Source organism: Chlamydotis macqueenii, chromosome 13 (assembly GCF_036417535.1).
Source record: "Chlamydotis macqueenii isolate bChlMac1 chromosome 13, bChlMac1.mat, whole genome shotgun sequence".
NCBI classification, from domain to species: Eukaryota; Metazoa; Chordata; class Aves; order Otidiformes; family Otididae; genus Chlamydotis; species Chlamydotis macqueenii.
This window is the reverse complement of record NC_141568.1, coordinates 21,806,807-21,824,976: the sequence shown is the minus strand read 5'-3', so window position 1 is coordinate 21,824,976 and position 18,170 is coordinate 21,806,807. Positions and strand designations below refer to the sequence as shown.

Genomic DNA, 18,170 nt, shown 5'->3' with positions numbered 1-18,170 from the left:
TCTGAGCTGCTGCAGTAGTAGGCTTCTTTCAGTATTTTACACTACACCATGCATTTGATTTTCCAGCCACACTTCCCCTTTCTCTTTTGTTCGGCATTTCACACAGAGGGATGTGCACCGTGAAAGAGATATTTGCTCAGTCTGATAAGCCAATAAGATTTTTGTTCTACAAAATTCACAAAAAAAAAAAAGGCTCTTTTTCTGCATAAAACAGATTACTGAAATTAAAAAAAAAATAAATTAAAAGCTTATTTAGTTACTATTGCCAAGATGATATAATATACAAAATTTGTAAAGATTACTTTTACGTTTCATCATCTTTTGTCAGAGCAGTTGCCACTACACAAACCATCCTGTTCTTAAAAGATAAAGAATGTGTTTCAAATTTTTGCATTAAAATGTATTTAAGTTGCTCTTAGTCACCATCGTAATTGTTCTCTAAAAAAAAAAATAGGTCATACTTACTCCATTACTAGAGGCTCATCATGAAAAGTCTTATCTAACATAGTTTTATGGTTAAGATCTGAAAACAGGAAATATTAATTTGATTCAATTACCAGTATGTTATGACGTTCACATTTTTAACTTAGATATAATTCTTCTATTAATTTACAACCATCAATTTTATGATTGGAAAAAAAAAATTCAACCATCACTGAGCATAAACAACTAAATGGCTTCCTGAAGTTACACAGGAAAAGTGAGTTACAGTTAAAATGCTGAAACTTCTCTCTCCACTAAACTCTTCAACAAATTATTCTAAACAGATCTTGGTGAAACCTATTTCTACATACGACCACAGTTACACAGACATATGAAATCTGAAATAGTTGGGATGAAGACAGTCTAAAAATTTAATGTTGTATATAAGACCTCTGTTTAACATTTTGTCACTCCAAAAAATATTCTTCATCAAATACACCACGTGTTTGAAATAAAGATTAGAAGTAAACTGCTTAAGTGGGAAATGAGGATTTAAAGTCCTAATCAGGTTATCACCTCTCAAATTTCACTTTCACTTGTAATCCAAACTCCTTGCCACACCATCCCTGCTTCCTTCATCTCTCCATAATGTTTGTTGTCTTTTCAGTTTCCACATTTTCTATGACAGTACTCTCCTATTGACTTGTCACACTTCCATTACCCAAGTAGGCACCACATACCTTCCCAATAGCCTCCCTACATACCAACCATTGCCTGAATTTTTCACCTCTTTTTCTACGCCCCATATGCTCAATTGTGCCTCTCTCAATATTTATTTACTTATTCAGAAGCAAGAGAGCGTAAATTAATCCAAATCCTTCATGTTCTTCCTAATACTACAGGCACCTCCTATTCTCTTTAACATTTGATCCAGTCCACTTCCCCAGGTTGCTTGTTTCACCTCTGATTAAAGCCAGAAGCAATGGTATCTAAGGCCATCACTTGCCTCACCGCTCACTATTTTATAACACAGTGTTTACAATAGTGATTATTTTTCAGCAGTTTTTCTGGACTTAAAGAGTATCTTCTTTTGCTTTTATGTCCTCCTTCTAATCCTAAACTCTTCCCTAGCAAAGTTAACAACAGAAAACAGAAGAGACTTCAAGAGTTCATGTAGTCCATGACTCTAGCCTAAGACAAAATCAGCTATACCTAGAACACTGCTAAAAGATTCTTGAAAAATGGATTCTTAAGTGCTTGAAAACTTCCAGTGACAAAGACTCTAGAAACTCCTCTCCCAAAACCTAGTTCAGTGTGTCACTGTCTTAAAAGAATTGGGTTTAAAAGAAATAAGAGTGTTATATTACTGTTGGTAAGTTTATGTATTATATTTCGAAAGTTTATGCATTAAGCTTTACACCAGGTTCTCAGTGCATTTTAAATTCAAGATAAATCTTTTAAGATAATTTTGTGAAGCTGACATGCATAATGCGGAAGCCATGAGAAGCAGATCTTCAGTTAGTAGGTTACCGTCAAACTGTAATACTGTTTGGTTATGTCTGTTACATGATATAAAGCAAGAGTTTTAGCTTTGTTCTCTTTCATTAATTACAGTTTAAGAGCAAGACAGTATACGAGGATGAAGCTGAATAGCTGCTAATCCCCATTTTAGTTGTAAAAAAATCACTACACTGTAAAATGAGTTATAACTTTCTGACAATACTTTGAATTATTAAAAAGTCTAACAATCTTAATAATAAGCAGTCTCAGCAACTCACCTAATGTTTGGTTGTGCCCCCAGAAAATAAAGACTGAAAGTTCATCTCTGCCATGATTTTGTGTCTGGGTAGTCAGGAGGACATCCATTTGTGAATCGCCATCATAATCTCCAGGAACTACACTAGTTATGGTAACACTGAGAGATCTAGAATTAAAAACAAACAAAAGATGTCATATGGAAATAATTGTACAGACGTGTGCGTTAAACCTGAAAGTACTTGTGCGTTCAAAGGCTTGCATTTTCACCCCAGTTGTTATTAGTTGGTTCAATACAATATTTTCCTTCAACAACCTGGCTTTTTAAAAAGTCCTTATGTATTGCAAAAGTAACTTTAAATCAAGCATTCTGCAGTCTGTCTTCTGCCTAGGAAAGACAACATTTTTAACTCTAAACTTCAGCTATCGGGTGTTCTTCAGCCATATCCTGTTTGTTAATACTACGCAGACTTCATTAAATCCCTTCATTTGTGGTAGAACTAGTCCTCAAAAAAATGTGTTTCAGAACAGGATCTTTTGGTTGCATTCCAAGAGCAAGACCATAAAGCAACAGGAGCAGTTTAAGCAGCAGAAGTCAGACAGATAGCTAAATCTTTTTAAAGACAATATTATCTCCCCCCATCTTCTGCCACATCATAACACTCACCCCTACGTTAGTTTGTTCTATCTTTTTTTTACTTGGTTTCCTACTCAGAGGCTCTGCTTTACAAACACAAACATGAATCATTCTGTTAAGAATTAAAAGCAGATTATTTCTAATGCACTAAACAAATCAGCTCCTTGGAAGATAGGAGGGAATAAGGAAACACAAATACATAGAACAATAGAAGATGAAGCTGAGCTACAACAGCAATTTAACTTTCAATAGACATAATACTATTAATAAGCATTATCCATAAGCAATAACATATCCTGTAATACTATCACAAGATGGTTTGGGTTGGAAGGATGGTTTGGGTTGGATGGTTTGGGTTGGAAGGGACCTTCAAAGCCCATCCAGTCCAACCCCCCTGCAAGGAGCAGGGACATCCCCAACCAGATCAGGTTGCTCAGAGCCCCAGCCAACCAGGCCTTGAACGTTTTCCAGGGATGGGGCATCCACCACCTCTCTGGGCAACCTGGGACAGTGCTCCACCACCCTCAGTGCAAAAATTTTTTTCCTAGTATCCAATCTAAATCTACCTCTCTCTATTTTAAAACCGTTACCCCTCGTCCTGTCACAACAGGCCCTGCTGAAGAGTTTCTCCCTGTCTTTCCTGTAGTTTCTTTATGATCAAAACTATACATACGTATGTACATAAACACACAGCTTGTTTTACATGCATTAAAGCCCTATTTAAACTTCAGAAAGGAACAGGTCTCTACACAGAAATACAGGAACACCATTCTCCACATCTCTTTCTAAAGCAGACGATGATTGCTGGATTCCACTAGTAACTACAGCAACTAGAAGAATTTTCCTAAAAACATGGCTTGGGACAGAGACTAACACTACCTGCCAAAAAGACTTAACCTATGATATAGATGATAGTTTGCTTTACTAGGAAATATATTCCTGAAAAAACAGTTCAACTGCAAAAATATTCCAAGATACGAGTATTTTTAATACCAACTAGAGAACAGAACACAAACAATAGACATTTCATAAGGGAGTGGGAAGTCACACCTATTAGTTAACAACACAAATGACAAGTCATCTCCACAAATTCTGTCACCTGACTCACAAAATCCAAACAAATCAACACAAAAAAATGTATGAAGAAATTAAACTGGTCAAAGTACTGAAGCTCTAAGGGCAAGCTGAACAACAGCACAGACAATTCCAGTCATGTTCCCGCTGACTGCAGAGACGCACTTCCAAGAAAAACAGCCACTTACATTGCTTCACCATTGAGTATCAATACTTACTTCATTGGTAACTTAACACGGGGCTTAAAGTAGGGTTCCTTTTGGTCAGCCAAAAAGATAATCAACTCATTTCCTGCAAAAGCAAGTAAGACGATGAATAATAGAGGAGGGTTGTAAATGGCTTATATACAAAATCAGCATTTAAAAAGCTATGCCACACATAGCCATTTCCCACAGTAGCAAAAACGTTGAAAAAATTCCCATACAGCTACTTCCTCCTCATTCAAAAGGAAGCGAGAAGAGCACTTCTCTGATGCCCATATATCGCTTGAAATAATACATGTGGAAAAGTGGCAGGCATCGGTTCCATAAACTAAAGCTTAAAAGCTAACTTAAGTGAATTCTGTTAACACTGTCTCTGACATAGCAGGATCTAATGCTGCTTTCCCAAGCTGGCTGACAAAAGCACCTCAGGTGAAACTCACAGAAGTAACCTGGTCCCCTGCAGTATTTCATCATTTAGAGGCAATGATACAAGCCACTGTCATTTAATTATTTCAGAAAGATCTACATAAAAGCCCATATTCTATGTTGCACAAATAACTGAAATTCAGGGAAGGAAAAAAAAAAAAAATTAGCCTGAACAATGAATTGTATTTTCAATCAGTAAACCACAATACACATGCAGTTCTGCAAGTAAAATAACAGTTCACAGCTAAAGAAAAAAAATACAATTTTTAACTTCTCCTTTATTATGTTTGTCTTCTGCATTCTCCAAGAAACTCACCTGTAGCATCCCAAACTGCAAGAACTAGGTTAGCTAATAAAAAATAATTATGGTTCCAAACCCAAGCTACCATAGCATATTTCAAGAACATTATTCTGTGGCAAAGTTCATAGCTGTGAAATAACAGAATACAAACTTCCTGGCTATAAAAAAAAAAACAAAACAAAACCCAAAAAAACAACAACTGCCATAAGTGTGTTTGCCAAGGAGAATATGCCAGCAAATGAGTAAATGAAAACAAACCCTTTCAAAATGGACAGGGGTGACTAGTGCAGTCCCATCTGGCAAGCTAACAAACCTGGGTTGCACTACATTCGCAGATGATTGAAAAAGCTGGCTTACAGTAGGGTGAGGAAGCCTGCTGGCTAGTGAAGCTTGTGATAATAAAGCTGTGTATTCACTGATAAAACTTGTAATTTCAACTTCACACGATAGGCTTTCACCTGTCTTTTTATCATCTATGTGCTAAAGTAATGATGATGATGAAGCAGCAAATGTGTTTTTACACACACCAGGTTCCAAGTTAATTATATCACTCAGAAATGAGATTTTATGGTCACTAAAGACAGATTTCTGAAAATTTCAGCTCAGTGAAGATCAACAGTCAAAACAAACTGACTACTGGAAATTATTAGATGAACAGGAAACAAAAATCACTGGGCCACTACAGCAATCCACAGCGCACACGTCCCAGATACTATTTGCAGTGTTTGTTCTCTCATCTCAAAAAGAACACAGAAAAAAGCAAAAAAGTACATAGGAGGGTGAAAAGAGGGAAGAGTTTCCATGCAAACAACAATTACGTAGATTAGAAGTCTTCAGTCTGAACATCTGAGTGAGCGTACCAAAGAAGTTTTCAGAATTCCTCAGTGAAAAGTAGAAGGTGAACAGGGGAACTATGACTTGCTGCCCTGTCCTATGAGAAGGGGCATCAAACACAATGCGAAGATGGATGATGAAAGAGGCAAACAGCACGAGCTTCCCCACTTATCCCTGGTTTGTGCACACACCCACAAAACAGGTAAGCGCAGACACAGTTCCATTTATCCATACATTTCGATGTCAGAAACTGATGAAACCCAGGGTTCACTGGTAATTTTTAATTGCTCTCGCAACAGGATACTTTTGGATCTAGCTTACCTCTTACGTTCAGCTAGTTTACTCCTTCTTACAAAAGAAAGTACACACTGATTTTTCTGTCATGTATCTGAGCATATGAAGCATAACTCTCATTCAAATAAAGTAATCCAAGACCAGAACAGTAACAAAACGCAGTAAAAGGCCCAAGGCATCATCCCCATTTCCTTATCAAGGGTCAGGACTATTAAGATCGAGCTTCTTTACCAGATCACTGTTTCTCAAAGTCTAGTATTCTCACTTCTCCAGCATTACTTCAGATTGGCTACCATTTATTCCACTACTTAGAATTCTACTATTTAGAATTGGCTATTACTTTTTCTTTAAATGATGTGCCGTGTATTTGTCAAGCTTTCTGTCAAGGCTTAAATTATAAAAAATAGTGATTTCACATGTGTTATTTCTGTCTGATTTTTACAGAGAGTATCAAGTAGGAAAACTATACCAAGTGCTGCTGTGCAGAAGCAAAGAAGAAACCCTAAGTCTTGTTTCTAAAACTTCAAACTATTCACATTTCTATATGCATTCATCTGAAAGATAAGAAAATAAAAATTAAATCTCTTCTCACTGATGTTCATTTTAAACTTAATCCTTCAGGGCATTTTCTCAGTAGATGAGCCATTGGAGCATTTTCAAGAAGCCAGGCATTTAAGTATCTCAACTAGATGGGAAATTCACTCATGCTTTACCGAAGCCACTTATAGAAACATTCCTGAGACTGAAGGAATAAAAAAGGTGAATTTGAGAATTTTTTTTTATCTTAATGTGTAGCTTTAAGTCAGTAAAATAACCCAAGATTAATATCTGCAAATAACACTGACCACCAATAATAAACTTTGATTTGGGGTCCCCTCATATCTGCAGCCTAAACAGACACTCATGGCCGATGACAGCTCTGTGGAAGAAACTTGTCCAGCCTTCCACTTCACCATCGTGTTCGAGGTTGGATAATTACCAAGAGGATAATTTATCCTTTTTGCAACTGTGAAACATTCATGTCCAAAATATTGTGAAAACAGAAGCAAAACCTAACGTGCGACCATTCACACTGCAGGACAAAAACTTTATGTTATTTCACAACCATGAATTTAACCGTAAAAGATAAATGTTTTGTGCTCTATGTGAAGGCACATGTCAGCGCAAGTTGCAAATACATTTTCCTACAGAGGAATACTTCAGGAGCCAAGCAAATGGCAGTTTTGAGCACAGTTTCACGGCTGGCTGTGCTGGCCCCGCGCAGTCCCGCGGACACCAGAGCTGCACACCCCGCGTTTCGGGAGCCGAAGCGAAAAACGAGCAGTTCGTCACCCCGCCCAGGAAAGCCCGAGACCCCCGGGAGAGCCCCTCAAACAGGCGGCCGATGCCTCCCCGAGCGCTCTCCCAGGAAGGAACACCGCCCGCCCCACGCCCACCCCGCTGCCCAGCGCTCAGGCCCCGCTCACCGCCCCGCAGCACGAACAGGTCCGTCTGCTTGTCCGAGTTGAAGTCGCCGAAGGCCGCCAGGGTCCCGTAGGCCTCCGCTCCGAAGAGCTGTGTGGTGACATTCTGCAGGGCGCGGCCGGGCCCGGCCAGGGCCAGCAGCAGCAGCGGGCATAGCCCGAGCCAGCGGCAGCCGCCCGCCATCCTGCACCGGCGCGCTCCGCCCCCGCCCGCATCACTTTACGGCAGCGCGGGGGTGCGCCCAGCACCACAGTCCCCTCGCTTCCGGGACTGACCCGGCGCCTTTGCGACAACGGCGTGACGGCCCGCACGGGTCTCTTTACGGCTGGCGTAGGTAGCCGGGCGGAGATCGCGGCGGCGGCGAGGCGGGGCGGTTGTCCGGGAAGGAGCGGCGTGCCGGCAGCGGCCGGCCCTTGTCGGGATGGCAGCGGCAGCGGTCCCGGAGGCCGCCCATATGGCTGATGTGAGCTGGAAGATGCTGGAGCTGCGGGCTCGCTCTAAACGTTCAGGTCTGACCTCTTGGCTGGCCCGAGCGGCGCTCCGGGGCTCCCGCCCCCCCTTCCACTAACGGCTCCCTTCCCGCGCTGCTCTGCCCTGCGCTGCCTTCGCCCTTCCCCCCGGCAGCTTGGCCTGTCGCTCCCCGCCGCGGCCCTGCCCGGGCCCGGGGGGGGCTCTGCCCGCTCCTCGCGTCCGGCTGCGCGGCGGGGGCGACTGGGCCGCTTTGGCGGTGGCTGCGAGGGACGGCCGGGTTCGGTGCGGGTCTCGGGCGCCGTGCCCCGGCGAGGCAGGGTGTCAGATGATTTACAGGTGTCGTCTGACGGACAGCAGGACTGTAAAGGTAGCTGCTCCTCGTAGGGTTGCTGCGCTTTTATAAAGCTGTCGAGTAGATGAAGTACTTTAAAATGGCAGGCGCTTACACACAAGTACCGGCTTTTGACAGATTTCCCTTGGATGAAAGGGGAAAAAAAAAAAAAGTTGACATGCAAATTTCTTGTTCTGAACTTGAACTGTGTGGCAGGTACGTTCTGGCCTGAATGAAAGGATGATGTTTACCAAGTTGACTTGAATTTCCAAAATTCAAAAAACCCATTTTCAAAATTAATTTAAAAAAAATAAAATACAGTCTTAGTAGGGCTTTAGATGTCAATTTTCTGATGGAAACAGTTTTCCAAATGATCCCTGTGGTGTTTATTTATATGTCATATGTGCTTGTAAAATTCAATCATTATTTCCTTATTTGCATATTTGATTGGTTCTGTTGTGGTAATGACTGATCAGACAACATGAAAAGAAAACTGGGCTTTATGAGGGCTCTTATAAAGATAATTGATTGATTAAAGGCTAATCTGATTCCTTTGGCTTTAAAAGTTCTACTTACGTGTAATAGTTGCAAAATACCATGATTAAGACTGTCCAATAAATGAGTTGTTACTTTGTGGCCAATTATGATTTCAGGGTACTGTTCTCTGAAAATTGATTTACAAATATAGCCTTAGAGCTCTACAAAATGAAGTCTGGAGCCTGCGTGTTTGCAGTACGCGAGTCCAGAGTCACAGGGCAGCACGCTCGCTGGGATTCCCGGGCAGGACGGAACCAGGCCCTCTAACTGTAGAAGGCATTTGGAAGATTTTAAATGCTTGAGTTTTTCTTAACTGCTGCTGCCTTCTACTTTTTTGTTAAACATAGAAGAAAGTGTCTGTGATAATGACAGATTGTTATTGTAGTTTGCTTCCTTCTTCTTCTATTCATAGAGATTTTGTCATTTAAATAGTAACAGAAGAAATTATTTTCTGAAGAAATCAAGGTGATTTTAGTTGAAATACTTTTCTGATAAAAGTTAATTTAAAAATAAAATTTTATATATAGTTTTTCAGGTAACTTTCTTATCTAAAAATGAAAACCATGTTCTCATTTGTTTCTCAAATTTACTCCCAATATCTTTATAAGTATGTTGAAATTTGTACAACTTAAGATTTTTTTATACTTCCTTTCTGGCACTGCCAGAAAGAGTCATGGGTGGTATAGTTATTGAAAGTGGCTCGAACTCCCCCATACTGTTCCAAATTGACTCGTGTTTATGCCGGAGAGTTCCAGTTTACAAACAGTACTGTTTGGTTTAGGATTTTTTTTTTGTTTTTTTTTCCCCCTCAGCGTGATGCTTGGAGTAAGGTGTAGTGAACATGGAGTATAGAGTCATGTGGGTGAAATGCATGAGTGATTCCTGCTTATAGCCGCCAGCAAAGTATCATTTAAGACCCTATCCTGTAGGAGGTAATCCATATCTTCATGATTATGTACATTAAATTCTGAACTACATTTTTGCCAGTAAAAACAAATTAATTTGTTGCTACTGTGATAATTTACAGTTAGGAGCATATTATAAAGATATTCAGTAATTGGCCAGACTGCAACCCCTGACATTCTGGTTACTTTAAAAAGCAAACTTCTTTAAAGATTTTGAAAAAAAATTGTCATCATAGTTAGAAACAGTATTTTCTTATTTTCCATTCTGAGCTAGAAGATGTTGTACTTCAAATAACTGAGATATTCGGTACCATAAGCAATATATATGACTTCAAGAAACTGTGTATTTCACATGGGATAAAAGCAGCACTATGCAGAATCAGAATTTTGGCTCCCCATGCTTACTATTATTTAGCATTTTCATGTGCACTAGTTAAATAAGTATTTTTATTTAGTCTTGAAATATATTAAATTATTCAGCACCTTTTGATCTTAGTAGCAAATTTCCTTTTGAATAATAAAGCTACTGTCTAATCTCCAAAAGTTGGACTTTGTGTAGACTGTGTCCTTTAACTCAAATAAGTTTTATTGAAGTAAAAGCAAAAGAAAACCAATTTTTAGGGTAGAAGAGGGAAACATAAAATGTAATGAAACTTCATTACGCTTTGTGCTGTGCACTCTGTCATGTTAATAATTCCGCTAACATTGCTTTCACTTAATTTGATGCTAGTTGCCTTTAACATTTACTAAACAGTTTTGAAAATTGCTGTAGCTTAGCCTGAGACGTTTGTGATTAGCTGCACCAATTTGAAATGGCCAGTTTGGATGATGACAGAACCTCTGCGCATGCTTTTTTAAGATCTGGTAAGTGTGCAGTTCTGTGATTTGTTTTTCTTTGTGGCTATTTAACTTGACAAAAAATAATTGTTTGTTTTGTGTTTCGTGCAGTATTTGTGCTAGCAGATTTTTAGCACTGTACAGTAGAATTTAAAAATTTGAGTTCTTTCAGTGAAAATTTCTGAAAACTGGGATCTGTTCAGATCTTCCTATTTTGTTTGTGTTTTTATATTCTCAGAAGTATCTCTCAGTGTGACAATCTCTGAACTGAAATGTCTCTTTTAAGATGACAGTCATGTGAAAGCTGCACTAAGAATGGTGTTTAGAATTCACTCCTAAAAAACCCAATGTGACTGGCTTAGAGAAAAGAAGTAAAATTTTCAATAAGTCAGTCATTGTTTCAAAGCTTGACTTTTGGAAACTAAGTAGAAGCAAAATAAAGCCCCCTGGCACAGCTTCTCCTAAGGTATAACAGAAGCTAGAATATTTGAAGTTGTCAAGACCGTTACTGATTTAGCTCAATATATTTTGAAAAGAATTTGACTGGAACAAATGTGTCCCTATGTGAAGCTAGTTGATCTGGGGAAGATGACATAGGACTCTTGTTTTGTCTGTGTTGAAACGCAGAAGCAGTACAAGTGCTAGTGAGAGTAACCAGGTAAGGAGATTTCAGCTGTCTGTTGCCGTAACTGAGTCCCTAGAACTGCTCTGCCCTGCCTGTGGCATCTCTGTTTTGCCTCTCTTAGTGTCAAAGGACATGTGAAGTGTTGAACTGTAATAAAAAAAATTACTCTTTCCTAATTATTGTATTGATACTTCATGTTTCTCTTGTTATGATGCAAAATAAACATTTTCAGTAGTTTTAAGAGCTATTGTTTTGAGTTCTCAAAAATGGCAATGATTGCCTTGAATATGCTGAATGGTTTCCTGCTTTGCTTGTAGCATTTACAAGGCTTGTGTGGTAGACTTTGGCATTTTGGTGTATTTTGGTTCTGTGAAGCTCCTGTGTACTGGCATGATGGTCAATGTTGTATTTCTGGTGTGTGGTAACTTCTGTGTGTTGTTAGTTGCTGCGAATCCTGAAATCAGTAATTTGCATTAAGTATAATATACTGTAGAGAGAAATCACTTCAGATAATTAGGAAACAGAGAAAGGACAAAATGAATTGGTACATATTTTTCTTTCCACATGAATCATAGAGTCACAGAACAGTTTGGGTTGGAAGCGACCTTCAAAGGCCATCTATTCCAACCCCCCTGCAAGGAGCAGGGACATCCTCAACCGGAGCAGGGACATCCCCAACCAGATCAGGTTGCTCAGAGCCCCGGCCAACCTGGCCTTGAACGTTTCCAGGGATGGGGCATCCACCACCTTTCTGGGCAATCTGGGACAGTGCTCCACCACCCTCAGTGTAAAAAATTTTTTCCTTATGTCCAGTTTGAATTTCCCTCCCGCTATTTTAAAACCGTTTCCCCTCGTCCTGTCACAACAGGCCAGATGTGAGAACCAGTCACCTGAGCTGAAAAGTGACAACTGTTTTAGGAAGATACTGACAGTTTGTGTCTGTATGTTTTGAAGAATCCTGTGTAAGGAAATGATTGTAGAGGTGGTAGCTGGCAGACTGCCAGAGGCATACACCCAAGAGGAGTTGTATGTTCACCTGATTTATCAATGGTTTTGAAGTTAGCACATCAGCTTGGTGTGTATGCATGTATTTTTTTTTAAATGTGCATTTTGGATGTGCATGGTGTAAGACATTATTTTTCTTGATAAATAATAGTTGAAAAGTTTTATCGCTTTAAAAATATTTAAATGAAACTATTACAAGATTTTACTCATTTTTACCTGTGGTATTGTCATCACTCAACTTAGGTAACACTTTGTACCTTGTATTTACTCCTAATGTTTATTCAAATAGAGGAACACCTTAATACCTTTTCCTTAATCCTCCCATAGCCCCTCACCTGGGGTTTCCATACCATGTTTCCATGTTTTCATTGATTTGTAGAACAGTTCAGCTTGGTTAGGAGATCATCTACTCCAGCTCCTGCTCAAAGCAGGAGCAGCTATGAGATCATAGTTTCCTCCTGTATGTAGGGATTAAAAAACCCCACCAGCAACAGCATAGTTGGTACATGTTAAGTTAATGGAGTCAGAGTTCAGATATTTACATATATGAGGAGTTAATTTTCCCTTTAGTGGAAGTGCTTCTGAAAATTATTTTCTGATGTCATCTTGCTCAACTACATGGGTTTGGACTTAAAAGCAGATGTATTTCATGGCAGACAACTATTCGAATAAACTGTATTGTATCCAGCAGTGTTTTTCTCTAGTACTGTATTAAATCAGAGCTCAGGGAAGACTATGGGAGAATTCTTGAAGGAAAGGAAATGTGATGTTGTGAGGATATGATTTATTCATATGATATCGTTGCTTAAACTTTGCTGTGTGAGGAAATAAAATCCTCTTTGGTCCAAATGACTTTTGTAACGTGAAGATGCCCATGCTAATACTGGGTAATGAAAGTTACTGTGATCTGAGATCCAGAACTTTTTTCTCATCTTAAGTGTTGGATTACATCCAGAACTAGTGTTGCATTAAAGGACTGGTCAGTTTTTATTCTCATCAACATCTAGAAAGAAATCTGGTATTCTCAGCTTTTTTTTTTTTGTTTGATCTGTGCTGGTTTGATTGTACAAGTAAATTTTTTATTTTATTCTTCTGGCGTGTGTAAAGTTGGAAATAAAATTCTTGCTTCCGTTTTTTTTTTGTGATTAAACTTCAAAGGAGCGTGTCTTCGGTATTTTTAAATTCTGTACTTTGAGAAATTTGAATGATCTATCCTTGTTGAAATATGCAAATATTCTTGCACAGACTAGGTCCAGAATTCCATTCTGATTCCTGATTTTCTTTATTATCTACAATTGCCACCATCTTCAAAGATATGTGAGTGTTCAGAGCATCTTTATATACGAATTTAGGCGCAAGGTTTCAAAATGTTGGCCATAGCTTTTAAATCTAAACATCTGGGCAGTTCATAGCTCCTCCCTGAAGAGCAATTAATGCTAATCTCAAGTATAATTGGAATAAAAATGAAGTGGATGGGAAGGTACTTTAACATCAGAGTAACACAATTTTCTCAGCCTCCAGAGGTTGTGTACACATAAGTATTTACACTGCTAATAGCTTACCTCAGAGAACTTCCCTTAATTTCCTTCAGTTTTGTGCTCTGCTGAGAAGAGATAATTAAAATGTAGGGTTTTTTTTTTTCCTGGAATTGTACGTTTCAGTTTCATCTGCTAGATAATGTTTACTTACAGTTTCCATGTCTTAGCTAGTACCTTGTCTGTTTATTACCTTAGCTCTGCACTAGTAGTTGATATCTGTTATCAGTTATTGGGCTGTTTCAGATTTCTTCCTGTTCTCTCTTTGAAAAGAAATTACCATCCTTTTTCGTAATTCTTCGACTTGAAGCATGGTGAAATCTTATTATTCTGGAACCTGTAAGTGGTAGGAAATGAAAGAAGATTCATTTTCCATCCAAAATATGTCTATAGTGTATTTAGTTAGTGCAATATCTGAAAACAAACAGGGGTTTAATTGGACTTGGGATAAGGATTTTGCATGTTCTCTTAGCAGATATTAAATATATTAATTCAGGAAGCAGCACTTTGATTTCCTATCTGTTTGGTTTTTGCAGCAACCCACTTCTGATATAAGGAAGTAATGGGGATACTTCATTGTCTGTGGAAGAAAATCTGAAGTACTGTGTACCCTATTTAAATTTGGTATAGGATTGCTACACTGGTATACAGCTGAAGAAATACCAAATCAACAAAGTACTTCTTAACATCCCTTCCTAGCACATCTGCTTATTTACCTAAAATAAAACTCATACTTTTCATATTTATGAAAAATAGTATTTGAAATGAATATCCTCGTTCTGTTTGTTTGAATCCTAAGGTGCAAACTGAGAACTCACGGGTACGATTTGCATGTGTCATTCTTTTAAGTGTTGTAGAGTCTTGCTGCTATCATTTTTCAGTTTTGAAACCTATTTTAGATATGTAATTGAAAATAGCTTTCTATGGCAGGATTTTCTCTTGCTGAAATTAACTATTAAGTGGATTTTAGAAAAGAGTATAGGATAGGCTTTTTTTAGCTGTCCTAAAAATAGTTTCTGCTAGGTTATGGTCTCTCTACATAACCACATGGAAGGAGCAGCTAGCTTCGTGTTTGTCCTGTCTGTTTCTTGCTTTTGGTTAGATTGTGATAGGAATGAAACATAATTTGCCACGATTTGTCCAGTGGAATGCTGTAGACATCCAAGCAAAACACAAACTGTATAGATACTAATGAGGAATTAATGAAGAGTGTATGGAAAATTCTGATTTTGAGTGTTTCTTTAAACAAGTAAGGAAAACTTTAAAGGCATAAAACTTTACTTTCTGTCAATTTTCTTGAACTTTGAATTCACCTTTTTGTTTTGTCAGCGGTCTACTCTGGCTGTTTTGATTTATTTTTGCTAGTAAAGTTTCAAACATCTAAAAGAATTTAGTTTGTAGGTGGTGTTGCTTTAACATTTTCACACTCTTTATTCTGTTCACTCTTCTTCCTGTACAAAGTTGAAATCTTTGAATGCTCTGAAATAGAAGAAGATACTTTTTGTTTATGATAACTTTATTTTGTTTCTCTGTTGGCCACAGAAGGTCACAGGTTGTCTGGTAAGTATCTAAATTAGAGCAATTTTATTTTAGAAACTTTTGACTTGTGTGTGTGCCTGTGCATACTCAGCTGTTTTTCATGGTGCAGTAATGGGGTTAACAGTCTGTAAAAAACCAGACGTTCTGAACCTTTTTCACACGCAAAGGACAGTGTACTATGTATGTGTTACACAGTTAACAAATCTAAGAATCTTTATTTTGCCTTTCAAAATCTAGTAAGTAAATATTTCTCATCAAGTTGCTACTTTTTATGCAGTAAGTGACTTACTGACGATTTTTTCTTGTGCATATTCCATCCTACTTTCACTGAATCACCTTACAAAATTACAGTTACGGCAGGTCGCTGTATTGTGTGCTTTTGCAAGGTAACTGAATTAATAATATAGCAGCATACATTACGAATCTTCTAATGGGCAGGAATTCCTAGGCAAAAAGTGGTACAAAAATAAAATTGCTTTGAAAAATCCATTTAAATTGGGTTCAGAATGTTGATTTTTAAACAGAAGATTCAAAAGGTGTAACAAGTTTTTCTTTCCTGTTGCAGAACAACTTTATTTCTTTTAGATTTGTTTGTTTGTTTTTGTCAACTAAAATAAATTGGGCTCTCTGTGCTTCCTGCTTAGGCCCTTTCCCCACATGCACACGTTGTTTGTAACTTAACCTCTCCCGATGAGGACAGGAAAGGGCACTGGGGGAAGCTCAGATATGTTGTTAAACTTTGCGACAGAATCCACGCGCGACAGACCCACAGGAGGGAGTGGATTTTTTTTAACTGCTGTATTGCAAAGCAAAAGTAATACCAGTTTGTGGGGTGCAGTTTGAGTTCTTGAGGGCAAGAAACATTTTCCAGTCTCCCCACTACGGGACTTGGTTAATTATGCACATTCATTTTGTTTGGATGAGAGTCCTGCGCATGGACAGCCTCCTGTCTAATGCCCAGACATGTGCCGGGAGTGTGAAAGCAGCAGTTCCTGCCAGAACTGCGCGGCTGGCTGGCCGTCCCTGGCAGGTGGTTTCACCGAGCCTTTCAGAAGGACGGCCTGTGGTCCGGACAGGGGAAATTCTCTTTTTTTTTTTTTCCTGTCGTCAAGTGGCTCTGTTGGAGATCTTGCCATCCAGAAAACTGAGTAAAGCCAAAGTGATTTATGGAAGGAAAGCAGTATGTTGCTTTTAAGTTAGAAATTGGAAATGGTTTACCCCAGTAATTTTAAAGAAATCTTGTCTTTCTGGTAGGTAGCTCATTTCAGCTCTCAGGAAAATGGACTTTTCCGGTGCAAATAGGGAAGCAGTCAGTATGTGGGACACTGAGAAGGAAAGATGTGGATTTGATAGCATTGTATTTCTTGGAAATATAGGTAGTTTGGGGACTTCATCTGTTGGACAGGTTGTTTAAGCTTTGGTAGTATGTGAGGAAAAGCTAACCCTTTTTTAGATTCAGGACATGGAATCACCTAGGCTTATTCTGGTGGTGGGTGAAAACAAGGTTAGGACAGGTAAAACGTTAATAATGTTGTTCGTGTTCACTGTTTTAGAAGGCAGGTAGGGAAGTAATAGTTAAATTTGGGCTACTTTTCTCACCCTTCTTTCTGTTTTTCTACATAACTTTAGGAAATCTGTCTGTAGCATACTTACCTTCTAAGAAAATGTTCCTAGAAAGTTCTTAATAGGCCATCTTCCATAACTAAACTGTAGCAATTGCTGTAGCTGAACAGCTACAAGGCATTGGAGATCCAGTTGTAGGTCTTGTTTGTGTGGACAGAAAAAATGTGTATAGAAATCTATTATCTGAGATTATAGAAATTACATCTTCTTTTGTTTGAATTGAAATAAAATACGCTTTTGTATAACAAACATGAAAAAAAAAATTTGCAGTAATTTTTAGCCATAGTAGTATTAAGAAATGCATTCTGATCTTCATTTTGTTTTTTCTTTTCTTTTTTTTTTTTTAGGTTCGATTTATGAGCCACTTAAAAGTATTAACTTTCTAAAACCAGAGGGGGGAAGTCTATGGGATAAATTAGATCATTATTACAGAATTGGTAAGTTAATAGTTGTTCCCACCATGAAAGACTTTCAGTGTAACTTACTAAAATATTTACAGTTATGGTTATGACAGTAATTGTCTTTAAATAATATCTGCAGTCTTTAGTAAGGATTTTTAATTTCTGAGAGGTAAAGGGTTCTGTCATTACAATTTCTCATAAGATTCCTGTGATAATATAATGCATGTATTTGGATATTTCATGCATTCCTTCAAAAATAATGATCTGTAAATAGTATTCAAAATTTTCACCTGCATTTGTCAGGTAGTAGAATAGATTCTGAGTGGCATCTGATGGTCTTGGATGGGGAGGGGTAAAAGTAACCTACTGACAGTTTTTGATGCTTGAACTAACCCAGATATGAACTGGAATTGATATTTACATATTAAATATCATTGCTACATTATTCCTGCTTGAGGATAGTTTCCTAAATTTCTTCTGGGTGTTTGAAGGTCCCAGAAACTGGAGGGCTGAATTACACTTCTTGCTGAAAATGTATATTGGAAATCCAGTCCAGCTGTAAGACTGAATTTAGAACTATTTTGGATAAAGTGGTAGCCTAGTATTGTGCCATTCGCCAGATACAGCTGAGGAAGCATTTAAATGTGAGAAAGCTTTCTTGTAGTACTTAAAACAGTTTGCTGATCAGTGAGAAGTTATTTTGTTGTTATTAATCGTGCCATGTTGTATTTTTGTGCTGAAATTTTATCTGTTAGCTAACTTATTTTAAACCAACTTTAGTGGATTTCTTTTTATTATGAGATCATTTTAAGCCACCTTAAAGAAACAGTAGTTTATTTTGATTGTTTTGGGTGTTGGAAGGGTTTATGTTATAATAAAGTCCTGCCTGTATTCTACAATCAGTTTTTTTTTTTTGATGGCTGTGCAATTGACTGTTTAAAATTTAAATT

The 18,170-nt window shown here is 38.2% G+C and overlaps 2 protein-coding genes across 8 annotated transcripts in view; one reads left to right on the top strand and one right to left on the bottom strand.

Annotated features, from left to right (window-relative positions):
• ITFG1 (integrin alpha FG-GAP repeat containing 1) overlaps nt 1–7,608 on the bottom strand; it is an 85,257-nt gene extending 77,649 nt beyond the window's left edge. Inside the window, exons 1-4 of the mRNA XM_086757751.1 lie at nt 7,414–7,608; nt 4,108–4,180; nt 2,202–2,347; nt 466–523 (exon numbers count right to left, since the gene is read on the bottom strand). Of these exons, the coding sequence (XP_086613877.1) occupies nt 466–523; nt 2,202–2,347; nt 4,108–4,180; nt 7,414–7,594 (458 nt within the window). The 5' untranslated portion in view covers nt 7,595–7,608. The remainder of the gene's footprint in view (nt 1–465; nt 524–2,201; nt 2,348–4,107; nt 4,181–7,413) is intronic.
• A 150-nt stretch (nt 7,609–7,758) lies between these two features.
• The window catches only part of PHKB (phosphorylase kinase regulatory subunit beta), an 86,247-nt gene continuing 75,835 nt past the window's right edge, over nt 7,759–18,170 (top strand). For 2 of the 7 annotated variants that reach the window (XM_086757786.1, XM_086757785.1), the window contains exons 1-2: nt 7,759–7,920; nt 17,167–17,256. In XM_086757786.1, coding sequence (XP_086613912.1) covers nt 7,833–7,920; nt 17,167–17,256 — 178 coding nt within the window. In that variant the 5' untranslated portion in view covers nt 7,759–7,832. Of the gene's footprint in view, nt 7,921–9,562; nt 9,683–10,385; nt 10,520–15,199; nt 15,218–17,166; nt 17,257–18,170 lie in introns of all 7 variants that reach the window. The other 5 variants (XM_086757788.1, XM_086757787.1, XM_086757789.1 and 2 more) reach the window with 5 other exon arrangements.